At 42.8% G+C, this 16,804-nt stretch overlaps 1 protein-coding gene across 1 annotated transcript in view; it reads right to left on the bottom strand.

The window, feature by feature from the left end:
• Positions 1–3,923: 3,923 nt before the first annotated feature.
• Positions 3,924–16,804, bottom strand: part of rab40b (RAB40B, member RAS oncogene family) — a 54,169-nt gene continuing 41,288 nt past the window's right edge. Inside the window, exons 4-6 of the mRNA XM_021581030.2 lie at positions 6,744–6,821; positions 5,970–6,192; positions 3,924–5,813 (exon numbers count right to left, since the gene is read on the bottom strand). Coding sequence (XP_021436705.1) covers positions 5,506–5,813; positions 5,970–6,192; positions 6,744–6,821 — 609 coding nt within the window. The 3' untranslated portion in view covers positions 3,924–5,505. The remainder of the gene's footprint in view (positions 5,814–5,969; positions 6,193–6,743; positions 6,822–16,804) is intronic.

Genomic DNA, 16,804 nt, shown 5'->3' on the forward strand with positions numbered 1-16,804 from the left:
CATAACCGCCATCGATAAAAGACAGTACTATGCAGCCATCTTCATCGACCTGGCCAAGGCTTTCGACTATTCTTATCAGCAGACTCAATAGCCTTGGTTTTTCTAATGACTGCCTCACCTGGTTCGCCAACTACTTTGCAGACAGAGTTCAGTGTGTGAAATCGGAGGGCATGTTGTCCAGACCTCTGGCAGTCTCTACGCAGACGACACCATTTTATATATCTCTGGCCCTTCCTTGGACACTGTGCTAACTAACCTCCAGTAACGTTAGTAACATTAACATTATGCCTTCTAATTGCAGTCGCTGTACTCATAATATACAGGAGAACGATTGCCTTATGGTGAGGATAGCTTCCAAGGTAAATATATTTTCAGGTTGGATATTCAACTGATATTCTGAGGTGCTGAATTGTTGCACCCTCGACAACTAATGTGATTATTATTATTTGACCATGCTGGTCATTTATGAACATTTGAACATCTTGGCCATGTTCTGTCATAATCTCCACCCGGCACAGCCAGAAGAGGACTGGCCACCCCTCATAGCCTGGTTCATCAAGGGGACCTTGACACAATGTTCTAAGAATGTCCTAAAACGTACTGGGGGAAATCGATGGATCAAACCGGGAACTAAATAAAACCTGCAGGGAACCACAACTGTTTAAATTGAATTAATGTAAATTGTGCTTTTCAAAGTAAAATATTCTAAATTGCATTTATTTCACATTAATTCATTTGTGTGCCCACATGTCACGTTTCATATGTTGTCATCACATGTCACATGTTGCTTCACATGTTGTCAAATGTTATTACATTAACTTCACATTAAATCACGTGATCACTGTTACGCTCGTCGTTGAATGAATGAGACCAAAGCGCAGCGTGGAAAGTGTTCATGATAATTTTATACTGAAACACAGACAAAACAACAAAATATAAACAAACGTAAAGTTCTGCAGGGCTATACAGCAACTGTGCAAAAACAAGATCCCACAAACTAGGGTGGAAAACAGGCTGTCTAAGTATGATTCCAAATCAGAGACAACGATAGACAGCTGCCTCTGATTGGGAACCATACAAACAAAGAAATAGAAAACTAGAATGCCCACCCAAATCACACCCTGACCTAACCAAATAGAGAAATAAAAAGGCTCTCTAAGGTCAGGGCGTGACAATCACATGAGATCACATCTTCAGATGTACAGTTTGATTAATTTGTTGTCATGGAAATTCGTCCATATTTTCATCTCCTGTATATAATCGTGATTGGTGAAGAATACCATTGGTGAGTGGTGTTTGTTGTAGTTGTAGAAGTTTGGGTACTTCTTGTAGTCCAAGGTGCTGCACCCGGTTGAGCGAAAAGACAGGAATATCTTTTAGTATTATAGGATCCAATCTTAGCTCGAGAGAACAACAAAATATGATAATGTATTCTCAGGTAATAATATATTCTCATATACAGAGAATAGTATGATCAGTGATGTGAAGTACTTAAGTAAGAAATACTTTTAAATACCACTTAAGTATTTTTGGGGGATATCTGGACTTTACTATTTATATTTTTGACAACTTTTACTTTTACTCTACTACATTCCTAAATAAAATATGTACTTTTTACTCCCGTACACCAAAAAGTACTTGTTACATTTCTAATGCTCAGGCAAGACAGAATTATTCATAAACCTGTCAATATAACACTTTGGCATCTCTACTGGATCTGTCAGACTCACAAAAACGCAATTTGTAAATGATGTCTGAGTGTAGGAGTCTGCCCCTGTCTGTCCCCCAAAAAATAATGTGCTGTCTAGTTTGCTTAATAAAAGGAATTTGATGTATAGCATTTACTTTTACTTTGTACTTTTACTCAAGTATGACAATTTTATACTTTTTCCACCACTGTACATTTAAAACCAGATACGTTTGGACTTTTACTCAAGTAGTATTTTACTGGGTGACTCTACTTTTACTTGAGTCATTTTCTATTAAGGTATCTTAACTTCTACTCAAGTATGACAATTGAGTACTTTGTCCACCACTAAATATGATACAGATAACTGCCAAAATAAAGGAAACACCAACATAAAGTGTGTTAATGCAGCTTGGCATATATTCTACAAGTGTCTGGAACTCTATTGGAGGGATGTGACACCATTCTTCCATGAGAAATTCCATAATTTGTTGTTTTGTTGATAGTGGTTGAAATCACTATCTCAGGCGCCGCTCCAGAATCTTCCATAAGTGTTCAATTGGGTTGAGATCTGGTGACTGAGACGGCCATGGCATATGGTTTACATCGTTTTCATGCTCATCAAACCATTCAGTGACCACTCGCGTCTCCTGTGGATGGGAGCATCGTCATTCTATTGGGGCATAGCTATGGTAGACAAAATAATGACCTGCCCAGCATTTTTATACATGACCCTAAGCATGATGGTATGTTAATTGCTTAATTAACTCAGGAAACACACCTGTGTAGAAGCATCTACTTTCAATATTCTTTGTATCCCTCATTTACTCAAGTATTTCCTTTATTTTGGCAGTATGTTGCAGAACTGCTATATGGCAGTTACTTATTTATTTACTCCTGAACGTATTTAGGCTTGCCATAACAAGGAGGTTGAATACTTATTAACTCTTTTCATTTTTAATTCATTTGTAATAGTTTCTAAAAACATAATTATGGAGTATTGTGTGTAAGGCCAGTGACACAAAATCAAAATTTAATAAATGTTCAATTCAGGCTGTAACACAACAAAATATGGAAAATGTCAAGGGATGTGAATACTTTCTGAAGGAACTGTATACACACCCTGTCCACCTCCTGCTGCCATGGGTACAGGGTCAGGCAGGAGCTGGTGACTCGCTGGCGTAGGGATCAAATCCACTGCTGCCTTTAAAACGACACATAAATACAGAGGTATACATTGTAAACACAGTATAACACACGGTACTGGATATATTCACAGAAACAGGTGTTTGAACGTATGGTGTGGATGTGGATGGTGGGAGAGCTCATGGTTCTTACCACAATCAAACTATTGCAAACAAATGCAAGAAAACGAAAGAAACGTCAAACAAGATACAGAAGATTGCTCGTCAACATTACGGATAAACATGCATTTATTCAAGGTAACCACTATTGCCAAGTTTGAGGCGCGTAAAGAACAAGTCTAATTGCTGCCATCCACTCGCCCAGTGACATTGGCTACTTAGAAATCGTATATATTTTTCCGAAGCAAATTGTCATAACATTTATTATGTGTACACACACTCAATCAAAGAGAGAGAGCGAGAGAGATGACCTATGTAGTTGTAACCCATGAAACTAAAGGGGTTGTTGAAATGGGCCAATCGGTTCCATTCACTAACACTACTGAGCTGGTCTCTGTCCAGGTAGACAGTATGTCGGTAATAAAGGTCTTCTGAAACTCTGGATCTATGGAGTCTTTGCTATGATGAGGACTTACCGAATGCTGATCCTCTTGTTGACACTCTCATTGAAGAACAACACATAACCAAAGAGACCAGAGTACAGACAAGACCAAAATAATCAGGAAAGCTTTCCATGGGTCAATTTCTCAGCATTTCTGATAGATTTTAAAAGCACCTGTTCTTGCTCTATGGCTGAGCCTGTCACACCTCATTTGCAAACAGCCATGAGACCATAAATGTCTTCATTGGATACAGTATGTAAAAATACTCATACCTCCTCCTTTGTAAAGCGCTCTCTAGTAAAGCTAGTGGGTGACATGGAATGCACCCATTGTTTTCAGGTTTTCATCAGGGACATGTGGGTAAAAACATGATCAAGTGAGATGAGGTAAGTTTCCCTCCTTACAGCACATTGAGCATGTGGAAAAGTGTAATATAAATGCTATCAATTATTTGTATTTTTATTATTACTATCTGAGCAAAGAAGACAGTTCCTGTTCGTGAAGTTTATTGTAAATCCGTGTGGTGATATTTACTGTACAAAACCCTTGTTCGTTCAGTAACGTCCTCAGTCTTTGGTGTTGGTGTCACTATCTGAAATAGTATAATCTCTGTCACTGTACATTTGGAAATGAATACAAACCCAAATAACAGAAAAAATACATTGTATCAAACAACATTGTCATAACTGTACATATCATACAAATTCACTACACAAATGGTTTCTCCATAGAATTGCAGACTTGAAGTTCCAGATGACTTCGGCAGAAATAGTATTTTGCTGTAAAAAGTATGTGTAAAACAAGTAGCTAGATCTTAAAAAGGCTTTGTCCAGTATGTTTTTAAAGGCAGAGGTGTGTAGTATACCATTTATAAGACCAGTCCAGTAACATTTCTTTCATTGTGAAATTAGACTACAGGATTAAAACTAATTTGAATGCTTTGTGTCATTGATCGCAGTGGGTGAGAAAACAGTGCAAAGAGGACCACAGATCATCCACAAATATTGTACACAATAGTACTATTTAGTACTATATTTTTACACAGTACATATGTTCATCGTTTTTCTGGAAACATATTATGCACAATCAGAGATGGGCAAAAGATACATCAAATGTTTATTGTTCTAAATACAAGATACTCTAAAGACCAATGTATCAAACTAAAATACAAAATATATTTGCAAGTATACGCCTTCACTACAACAACATTCTCAGTAACTGTAACAAAAAAAAAACTTTTTCCATTGATGTGATATGTGGTTGTTTATCTACCTTAGTTGAATGCACTGAATGCTAAATTCACCTCTCGTTGAATACTCCCTCTAAGCTCATGTGGCTGGCTCTTGGTGAACCTAGACGAGCTGCACCCATAGACGTAGATAGAAGACTCTAGTGCCCAAAAGCTTGTTTTAGCATGGGCAGCGCCATTGAGGACTTTCAGTATTTGGAAGTATTCAACTAGGTGGGACTTCCTATAGGGCAGGTGGCTTAGCGGTTAGTGCATTGGTCCAGTAACTGAAAGGTTGCTAGTTCTAATCCATAAACCGACAACGTGAAAAATCTGTCAATGTGCCCTTGAGCAAAGCACATAAGCCTAATTGCTCCAGGGTTCTTGTTGATAACGGCAGACCCTGGCCATGACCCTACTATCTGTGGGTGTCTCGGGGAGCATTGGGATATGCAAAAAATAACATTTGTAATTCACATGTGTATTAATACACACTTGTAAGCACCTACCAAATTATTATAATGGGACAGAAATAATGACGCAATGTCTATCTAAGTCTATGGCTGCACCAGAGACGGAAGAGGAAGGAAGACATCTCACTCGCTCATATACAGTCAATGAACTAAGTAGACCAGACCCAGCTGCTAATACATTGGTGCCTATGGGAGAGCCACCCCTTAAGCAGACCGGAACTGTGACCATTTTTTAAAATGGTAAACAGCCTCGGTGTTCATCTTCATTTATCCACCATCTTTGGCTGCACTAGTGATCAACAACAACTTCCTGTTCATGTGATAACAACCTTCTTCCCCAAGGACTTCCTCTTCCTGTTTCAACTGGTTGCTAGGAGATCTTGCAGCTCTTGCCAGTGCAGCTCTGTTCGGCCGCCGGGCTGAGCGGTGGAGGACGGAAGAGTTTTTTCTTTTTCAGCAGCTGGCATCCGGTCCTCTTGGTGGCGATGTGGGTGGTGTTGGCAGCAGTGGTGGTGACGGAGTAGGACCGTCCGTGCATCATGCGGGCATTGAGGCCGTTGGCCATGGAGAAAGACTTGAGGTGGGACTTGAGAGCAAGGGGGAGAGGAAGCTTGTCAACAAGGTGGACAGGGGTGCAGGACACGATGGAACGACAGCACAGGTCCTGAAGACTCAAAACTAAGAGAGAGAGAGAAGGTGGTGGTGGGGGGTGAGAGAGACAGAATATTTAATATTTCACAAATATAAATATTACACCACGAGAGGGCACCATTGTGTAAAACAATGAGAGAGAGTAAGAACTAGCTGCTCTAGGCTCAGTTTACGCTGCCTCACCTTTGATAGGCCTCCAGAGTCTCTCCATGCCATGCCTCATTAAGACTATCCTGGCCAGCTCTGTGAAGGACTCTGTGATATTAAAGTTGCACAGCGGGCTGACCTCAAAGAAGGTGACCCCTAACCTCTCGGCGTACACCTGGGCCTGCTCTGTGGTCACCTGGCGTTTGTAGGCCAGGTGTAACCGGTTCCCCACCAGGATCTTAGGCACTCCCGGTGCATGCTGGGTAGACAGGAAGGGAAACAGAAAGTAGTGAGGTACAGATTCTGTTAGTACATAATAAGGGTGTGTATATGCGTATGTGTTACATTGTGTTCTTCCCTGTAATAAGTCAAATAATGGAGTGGTAATAGAAGGTCCCAAGGTGGCAAAAAGGATGTCAAGAATCAATCGTTGAGCATATTTTATTTTTAATTGAAGGTGAATAATATTATTCCCATAACATGGGCTATCTTGAAAGTCTAACTCTGTGTGGCTAGTTAATGAGTGTGTGAGTTGTTTTGGAGCAAAGGCCAGAGATGTGGGTTGGAGAAGGTTTAGTCATTATCACAAGCAGAAATTGAGCAACGTGTCTTACATCATAGAGCAATAGGAGCGATTCAGTGATGTAGACTGCAATTTACCATGTGGTGCCATCCCAAATGGCACCCTATTCCCTTTATAGTGCACTACTTTTGACCAGAGCCCTTTGGGGAATATGGAATAGGGTGCAATTTGGGACACATTTGAGATTTACTGTTTCTGAGAGAGAGTGAATGATCGATGTCTCTTACCTCATCTATCTCCTTAATCCATCTGTCAATACCATCAAACGACCATCGGTTGGTGATGTCATAGACCAAGATCACACCCTGAGAGATCAAATCAAAAATGTTATTCATCACATGCTTCATAAACAACAGGTGTAGACTAACAGTGAAATACTTACTTATTGGCCCTCCCCAAAAATACAGAGTAGAAAGAAAATAGAGAAATAATAGAATAGTAAAACACATAATAATAAAAATAACAATAGATACACAATGAGTAACAATAACTTGGCTATATTCAAGGGGTACCAGTACTGAGTCGATGTGCAGTGGTATGAGGTAATTGAGGAAGATATAACTAGGAATAAAGTGACAGATAATGAACAGTAGCAGCAGTGTATGTGAAGAGTCAAAGTTAGTGCAAAAAGGGTCAATGCAGGGTAGCTATTTGGTTAATTATTTGACTAACTATTTATCAGTCTTATGGCTTGGGGGTAGAAGCTGTTCAGGGTCCTGTTGGTTCCAGACTTGATACCTCGGTACCACTTGCCGGACCATGATACAGTGCCTTCAGAAAGTATTCACACCCCTTGACTTTTTCCACATTTTGTTGTGTTACAGCCTGAAATTAGAATGGATTACATTGAGAGTGTGTGTCACTGGCCTACACACAATACCCCATAATGTCAAAGTGGAATTATACTTTTATAAATGCCGGCAAATTCATTAAAAATGAAACGCTGAGTCAATAAGTATTCAGCCCCTTTGTTATGGCAAACCTAATAAGTTCACAACTAAAAATGTGCTTAACAAGTCAAATAATAAGTTGCAATAATAGTGTTTAACATGATTTTTGAATGTCTACATCATCTCTGTACCCCACACATTCAATTATCTGTAAGGCCCCTCGGTCGAGCAGTGAATTTCAAACACAGATTCAACCAGAAAGACCAGGGAGGTTTTCCAATGCCTCGTAAAGAAGGGCACCTATTGGTAGATGCGTAAAAAAAAACAAAAAAAAACAGACATTGACTATCCCATTAAGCATTGTGAAGTTATTAATTACACTTTTGATGGTGTTTCAATACACCCAGTCACTACAAAGATACAGGTGTCCTTCCTAACTCAGTTGCCGTAGAGGAAGGAAACTGCTCAGGGATTTCACCATGAAGCTTCTACACCTGCATTGCTTGCTGTTTGGGGTTTTAGGCTGGGTTTCTGTACAGCACTTTGAGATATCAGCTGATGTACAAAGGCCTATATAAATAAATTAGATTTTATTTGAAGCCAATGGTGACTTTAAAACAGTCACTGAGTTTAATGGCTGTGATAGGAGGAAGCTGAGGATGGATCAATAATATTGTAGTTAACCCACAATACTAACCTAAATGACAGAGTAAAAATAAGGAAGCCTGTACAGAATAAACATATTCCAAAACACGCATCCTGTTTGCAAAAAGGCACTAAAGTAAAACTGCTAAAACATTGCTAAGAAATTAACTTTATGTCCTGAATACAGTGTTTGGGGGAAAATCCAACACAACACAACACAACACACGCTTCATATTTTCAACCATAGGCAAGGGAGTTTTTTTAGGATAAAAAGAAACGGAATAGAGCTAAGCACAAGCAAAATTCTAGAGGATAACTTGGTTCAGTCTGCTTTCCAACAGACACTGGGAGACAAATTCACCTTTCAGCAGGATGATAACCTAAAACACAAGGTCAAATATAAACTGGAGTTGCTTACCAAGACAACATTGAATATTCCTGAGTGGCCTAGTTACAGTTTTGACTTAAATCAGCTTGAAAATCTGTGGCAAAACTTGATAAAGGCTGAGCTGAAAGAATTAAAAATAATAATGGGCAAATATTGTATAATCCAGGTGTGCAAAGCTCTTAGAGATTTACCCAGAAAGACTCACAGCTGTAATCGCTGCCAAAGGTGATTCTAACATGTATTGACTCAGGGGGTTGAATAATACTTATCTAATCAAGATATTAGTGTTTTATTTTCAATCATTTTTGACAGAGTATTGTGTGTAGATTGTTGAAAAAAAAGACAATTAAATCCATTTCAATCCCACTTTGTAACACAACAAAATGTGGAAAAAGTCGAGGGGTGGGAAAACTGAGGAACTTGAAGCTCTCGGTCTGCTCTACTACAACTCCGTCGATGTGAATGTGGAGATGCTCGGTCCTCCATTTCCTGTAGTCCACGACCAGCTCCTTTGTCTTGCTGACTTTGAGGGAGAGGTTGTTGTCCTGGCACCACACTGCCAGGCCTCTGATCTCCTCCCTATAGGCTGTCTCCTCGTCGTCGGTGATCAGGCCTACCATTGTCATGTCTTTGGTAAACTTAATGATGGTGTTGGCGTCTTGTGCAGCCACAGAGTCGTGGGTGAACAGGGAGTACAGGAGGGGACTAAGTACACACCCGAGGGGCCCCGGTGTTGAGTATCAGCGTGGCAGATGTGTTGCTACCTACCCGTACCACCTGGAGGCGTACCACCTGGAGGCGTACCACCTGGAGGCGTACCACCTGGAGGCGTACCACCTGGAGGCGTACCACCTGGAGGCGTACCACCAGGAAGTCCAAGATCCAGTTGCGAGAGGTATTTTGTCCCAGGGTCCTTAGCTTGGTGATGAGCTTGGAGGACATTATGGTGTTGAACGCTGAGCTGTAGTCAATGAACAGCATTTTCACGTAGGTGTTCCTTTTATCCAAGTGGGAAAAGGCAGTGTTGAGTGCAATAAAGATTGTGTCATCTGTGTATCTGTTGGGACAGTATGCGAATTGGAGTGGGTCCAGGATGTCTGGGATGACGGTGTTGATGTGAGCCATGACCAGCCTTTCAAAGCATTTCATGGCTACAGATGTGAGTGCTATGGGGTCATAGTCATTTAGACAGGTTACCTTGGCGTTCTTGGGCACAGAGACTAAGGTGGTCTGCGTGTAGGTATTACAAATTGGGTCAGGTAGAGGTTGAAAATGTCAGTGAAGACGATTGCCAGCCGGTCAGTGCATTCTCTGAGTACGCGTCCTGGTAATCCGTCTGGCCCTGCGGCCTTGTGAATGTTAACCTGTTTAAAGGTCTTACTCATGTCGGCTACAAAGAATGTGATTACACAGACGTTCGGAACAGCTAGTGTTCTTACACATGGTTCAGTGTTGCTTGCCTTGTAGTAGGATTCGATCTTAGTCTTGACGCTTTGCTTGTTTTGTTGGAGGGCATAGCATGATTTCTTATAAGCGTCCGGGTTGGTGTTCCGCTCCTTGAAAGTGGCAGCTCTAGTCTTTAAGCTCAGTGCGGATGTTGCATGGCTTCCAGTTGGGATATGTACGTTTTTTTTACTACACCGTATTCCAAAGATTAGCCAGGAGCTGGATTTGTCATAAGCATAATAGGGAAAACTTTACCACAGATGGAAACCAGTATTTTTGACTTCTGCATTTTTGTTATCTCCAAAGTTTTGGCATCTTCCATAAGAGATGTATTTTTCTACATTGTGTAATGGACATGATGCAACCTTTGGTAGGTAGGCTGGTGGCAGGCTTTGGCTGCAGTACAGCAAAGCCAAGTCAACCCGTGCTCATCGTTCTCACAAGGGAAGTGAAATGATAAGCTACAATGACTCATGTCGCAAATGACATGTAACAACACCCTGAGCGCTACGGACACGAAACAACAATACAAAAGTAACAACAGAACAACAAAATAAATAAACAAGTTCCTTAAATTTTATTTTGAGGGGTGCCTGTTCATTATAGGATAGACACTTGTGGTTTAGCACCAACCAAAGCAGTGAAGCAAGACTTTAGTGGTCAAAATCATTCTTCTTGGGACGACGGGGGTAGCAGGGTTACAAAATGCAATCATATCCCGCAAGTATACTATTCATACTGGACAAAAATATAAACGCAACATGCAGCAATTTACGATTTTACTGAACTATAGTTCATAGGAGGAAATCAGTCAATTGAGATAAATACACTGCTCAAAAAAATTAAGGGAACACTTAAACAACACAATGTAACTCCAAGTCAATCACACTTCTGTGAAATCAAACTGTCTACTTAGGAAGCAACACTGATTGACAATAAATGTCACATGCTGTTGTGCAAATGGAATAGACAACAGGTGGAAATTATAGGCAATTAGCAAGACACCCCCAATAAAGGAGTGGTTCTGCAGGTGGTGACCAGACCACTTCTCAGTTACTATACTTCCTGGCTGATGTTTTGGTCACTTTTGAATGCTGGCGGTGCTTTCACTCTAGTGGTAGCATGAGACAGAGTCTACAACCCACACAAGTGGCTTGGGTAGTGCAGCTCATCCAGGATGGCACATCACTGCGAGCTGTGGCAAGAAGGTTTGCTGTGTCTATCAGCGTAGTGTCCAGAGCATGGAGGCGCTACCAGGAGACAGGCCAGTACATCAGGAGACGTGGAGGAGGCCGTAGGAGGGCAACAGCCCAGCAGCAGGACCGCTACCTCCGCCTTTGTGCAAGGAGGAGCAGGAGGAGCACTGCCAGAGCCCTGCAAAATGACCTCCAGCAGGCCACAAATGTGCATGTGTCTGCTCAAATGGTCAGAAACAGACTCCTTGAGGATGGTATGAGGGCCCGACGTTCACAGGTGGGGGTTGTTCTTACAGCCCAACACCGTGCAGGGTGTTTGGCATTTGCCAGAGAACACCAAGATTGGCAAATTCGCCATTGGCGCCCTGTGCTCTTCACAGATGAAAGCAGGTTCACACTGAGCACATGTGACAGACGTGACAGTCTGGAGACGCCGTGGAGAACGTTCTGCTGCCTGCAACATCCTCCAGCATGACCGGTTTGGCAGTGGGTCAGTCATGGTGTGGGGTGGCATTTCTTTGGGGGGCCGCACAGCCCTCCATGTGCTCGCCAGAAGTAGCCTGACTGCCATTAGGTACCGAGATAAGATCCTCAGACCCCTTGTGAGACCATCTGCTGGTGCGGTTGGCCCTGGGTTCCTCCTAATGAAAGACAATGCTAGACCTTATGTGGCTGGAGTGTGTCAGCAGTTCCTGCAAGAGGAAGGCATTGATGCTATGGACTGGCCCGCCCATTCCCCAGACCTGAATCCAATTGAGCACATCTGGGACATCATGTCTTGCTCCATCCACCAATGCCACGTTGCACCACAGACTGTCCAGGAGTTGGTGGATGCTTTAGTCCAGGTCTGGGAGGAGATCCCTCAGGAGACCATCCTCCACCTCAACCAGGCGTTGTAGGGAGGTCATACAGGCACGTGGAGGCCACACACACTACTGAGCCTAATTTTGACTTGTTTTAAGGACATTACATCAAAGTTGGATCAGCCTGTAGTGTGGTTTTCCACTTTCATTTTGAGTGTGACTCCAAATCCAGACCTCCATGGGTTGATAAATTTGATTTCCATTGATAATTTTTTGTGTGATTTTGTTGTCAGCACATTCAACTATGTAAAGAAAAAAGTATTTAATAAGAATATTTCATTCATTCAGATCTAGGATGTGTTATTTTAGTGTTCCCTTTATTTTTTGAGCAAGTAAGGCTACAAGTAAGCCTTACTTGTAAGTAAGCAAGTAAGGCTACAAGGTACATTAGGCTCTAATCTATGGATTTCCCATGACTGGGCAGTGGCGCAGCCAATGGTGGCATAGCCCACCCACTTGGGAGCAAGGCCCACCCACTGGGAGCCTGGCCCAGAAAATCAGATTGAGTTTTTCCCCACAAAAAGGCTTTATTACAGACATAAATTGCTTTGCAGGTGTTTCTGATTATTAACAATGCCATGCTGGTGGGTGGTAACAATTAAATAAAACCCAGCTCTGAAAATGAACGTAGACTGAAAAGTATTAGCATGTCATATCATATGGGAAACGCACGGCATTGCCACAGAAAAAAATGTCCCAATTTTAGATTTCCCACAAATATATAATACTTTGCCTAAAAGTATGACTTATTGACTTGAATTGTGCAACATCATTGGTAAGCTCTGGGCATCATCTTTCAGTTGAAAAAAAGTGGGCCTTTAAACACAAACACACACTCTCTAAGTGGAGATGCACAGTAAAATATGTGATATTGTGTACAGTAGGCTACTGTACAGGAGACCAGAGACAATGAAGCAGACTGTTCAGTTAATTGGGTACAGTGTAAACTATAGAAAGTCTCATGGGAATAGCACATTCCTGTATAAATACAATTAGCTGGAGTAGTCTGTCCAACTGCCAACTACTATTAAGTTTTACTGTCACTGGTGGCGCCAGTTGCTAACACTGAGGATTCAAGCTAACTCTCCATCAGTTTGCATTCCATAGAACTGTTACATGTTTACCAGACCGTGCATGTGTCCGCATACGTCATTGCCCGTAAGTTGATTTTGTCCACCCAGACCAGACACCCAAGTTGATTTTGTCCACCCAGACCAGACACCCAAGTTGATTTTGTCCACCCAGACCAGACACCCAAGTTGATTTTGTCCACCCAGACCAGACACCCAAGTTGATTTTGTCCACCCAGACCAGACACCCAAGTTGATTTTGTCCACCCAGACCAGACACCCAAGTTGAAATATCAAAACAATCTCTGAACCAATTATATTAATTTGGAGACAGGTTGAAAAGCATTAAACATTTATGGCAATTTAGCTAGCTAGCTTGTTGTTGCTAGCTAATTTGTCCTGGGATATAAACATTGGGTTGTTATTTTACCTGAAATGTACAAGGTCATCTACTCCGACAATTAATCCACAGATAAAACTTTATATGGCGGTTGGCAACCAACTTTAAGGTGCATTATCACCACCAACTGGACTGGAGTGTGGACCTCAGTTCATCTTTCAATCAACCACGTAGGTATATGCTCATAAAAACCAATGAGGAGATGTTTTATCCTGACCTGACTCCACACATACACACACACACACACACACACACACACACACACACACACACACACACACACACACACACACACACACACACACACACACACACACACACACACACACACACACACACACACACAGTTGAACTGGACAGTGTTCAAGAAGCACAGCCTGCTGCCTCGCTATGGTGGTGGTGTCATTGTCACAATGGTCACACCCAGTCTGCGCTCAGTAATGTGCCGATGAGTAACAATCATAAAAATAAGAACTTTATTCACCAAGTCATTTTTATTCATTGCCTAGTAGGAGAGAATTCTCAGTAGCTGATCAGCTGTGGTTTGGGATTCGGTAAAGCAAGTAGGGTTGAGTAGCACCCTATCAGGGATAAATCAAATCAAATCATAGTTTATTTGTCACGTGCGCCGAATACAACAAGTGTAGACCTTACAGTGAAATGCTTACTTACAGGCTCTAACCAATAGTACAAAAAAAGGTATGTGTGTGTGTGTGTGTGTGTGTGTGTGTGTGTAAAGAAATAAAACAACAGTAAAACGACATTTGAAAATAACCGTAGCAAGGCTACATACAGACGCCGGTTAGTCAGGCTTATTTAGTATGTACATGTAGGTATGGTTAAAGTGACTATGCATATAAGCAGCAGTGTAAAAAGCAGGGTTGGCAGGTGGTGGGACAGAATGCAGATAGCCCAGTTAGCCAATGTGCGGGAGCATTGGTTGGTCGGGACAATTGAGATAGTATGTACATGAATGTATAGTTAAAGTGACTATGCATATAAGATAAACAGAGAGTAGCAGCAGCGTAAAAGAGGGGATGGGGGGGCACACAATGCAAATAGTCTGGGTAACCATTTAGTTACCTGTTCAGGAGTCTAATGGCTTGGAGGTAAAAACTGTTGAGATTTGGCACTCCTGTACCGCTTGCTATGTGGTAGTAGAGAGAACAGTCTATGACTGGGGTGGCTGGGGTCTTTGACAATTTTTTGTGCCTTCCTCTGACACCGCCTGGTTTAGAGGTCCTGAATGGCAGGCAGCTTTGCCTCAGTGATGTACTGGGCCATACGCACTACCCTCTGAAGTGCCTTGCAGTCGGAGGCCGAGCAATTGCCGTACCAGGCAGTGATGCAACCGGTCAGGATGCTCTCAATGTTGCAGCTGTAGAACCTTCTGAGGACCCATGCCAAATCTTTTTAGTTTCCAGAGGGGGAATAGGCTTTGTCGTGCCCTCTTCACGACTGTCTTGGTGTGTTTGGACCATTCTAGTTTGTTGTTGATGTGGACACCAAGGAACTTGAAGCTCTCAACCTGCTCCACTACAGCCCCGTCGATGAGAATGGGGGCGTGCTCGGTCCTCCTTTTCCTGTAGGCCACAATCATCTCATTAGTCTTGGTTACATTGAGGGATAGGTTGTTATTCTGGCACCACTCGACCAGGTCTCTGACCTCCTCCCTATAGGCTGTCTCGTCATTGTCGGTGATCAGGCCTACCACTGTTGTGTCCTCTGCAAACTTAATGATGGTGTTGGAGTCGTGCCTGGCCATGCAGTCGTGGTTGAACAGGGAGTACAGGAGGGGACTGAGCACGCACTCCTGGGGAGCTCCAGTGTTGAGGATCAGCGTGGCAGATGTGTTGCTACCTACCCTCACCACCTGGGGGCGGCCCATCAGGAAGTCCAGGATCCAGTTGCAGAGTGAGGTGTTTAGTCCCAGGTTCCTTAGCTTAGTGATGAGCTTTGAGGGTACTATGGTGTTGAACGCTGAGCTGTAGTCAATGAATAGCATTCTCACATAGGTGTTCCTTTTGTCCAGGTGTGAAAGGGCAGTGTGGAGTGCAATAGAGATTGCATCATCTGTGGATCTGTTTGGGCGGTATGCATATTGGAGTGGGTCTAGGGTTTCTGGGATAATGGTGTTGATGTGAGCCATGACCAGCCTTTCAAAGCACTTCATGGCTACGGACCTGAGTGCTACGGGTCTGTAGTCATTTAGGCAGGTTGCCTTCGTATTCTTGGGCACAGGGACTATGGTGGTCTGCTTGAAACATGTTGGTATTACAGCCTCAATCAGGGACATGTCGAAAATGTCAGTGAAGACACCTGCCAGTTGGTCAGCACATGCCCGGAGCACACTTGGTAATCCGTCTGGCCCCGTAGCCTTCTGTATGTTGACCCGTTTAAAGGTCTTACTCACGTCGGCTACGGAGAGCGTGATCACACAGTCGATCCTGAACAGCTGATGCTCTCATGCATGCGTCAGGGTTGCTTGCCTCGAAGCGAGCATAGAAGCGATTTAGCTCGTCTGCTAGTGTCGTGTCACTGGGCAGCTCGCGGCTGTGCTTCCCTTTGTAGTCTGTAATAGTTTGCAAGCCCTGCCACATCCGACGAGCGTCGGAGTGGGTGTAGTATGATTCAATCTTAGCCCTGTATTGACGCTTTGCCTGTTTGATGGTTCGTCACAGGGCATAGCGGGATTTCTTGTAAGCTTCCGGGTTAGAGTCCCGCACCTTGAAAGCAGCAGCTCTACCCTTTAGCTCAGTGCGAATGTTGCCTGTAATCCATGGCTTCTGGTTGGGGTATGTACGTACAGTCACTGTGTGGACGACGTCCTCGATGCACTTATTGATAAAGCCAGTGACTGATGTGGTGTATTCCTCAATGTCATCGGAAGAATCCCGGAACATGTTCCAGTCTGTGATAGCAAAACAGTCCTGTAGTTTAGCATCTGCTTCATTTGTACGCGTCTCTGTGTGTGGAGTACACGTGATCTAGAATTTTTCCCCCTCTGGTTGCACATTTAACATGTTGATATAGATTTGGTAGAACTGATTTAAGTTTCCCTGCATTAAAGTCTCTGGCCACTAGGAGCACCACCTCTGGGTGAGTGGTTTCCTGTTTGCTTATTTCTTTATACAGCTGACTGATTGCGGTCTTAGTGCCAGCATCTGTCTGTGGTGGTAAATAAAAGTATAGCTGAGAACTCTCTAGGCAAGTAGTGTGGCCTGCAATTTATCACAATATACTCTACTTCAGACGAGCAAAATCTAGACACTTCCTTAGACATCGTGCACCAGCTGTTGTTTACAAATATGCACAGACCGTCCCCCCTCGTCTTACCAGAGTGTGCTGTTCTATCCTGCCGGTGCAGCGTATATCCCGCTAGCTGAATAT

The sequence above is a fragment of the Oncorhynchus mykiss genome, chromosome 23, assembly GCF_013265735.2.
Source record: "Oncorhynchus mykiss isolate Arlee chromosome 23, USDA_OmykA_1.1, whole genome shotgun sequence".
In the NCBI taxonomy this organism is placed as follows: Eukaryota; Metazoa; Chordata; class Actinopteri; order Salmoniformes; family Salmonidae; genus Oncorhynchus; species Oncorhynchus mykiss.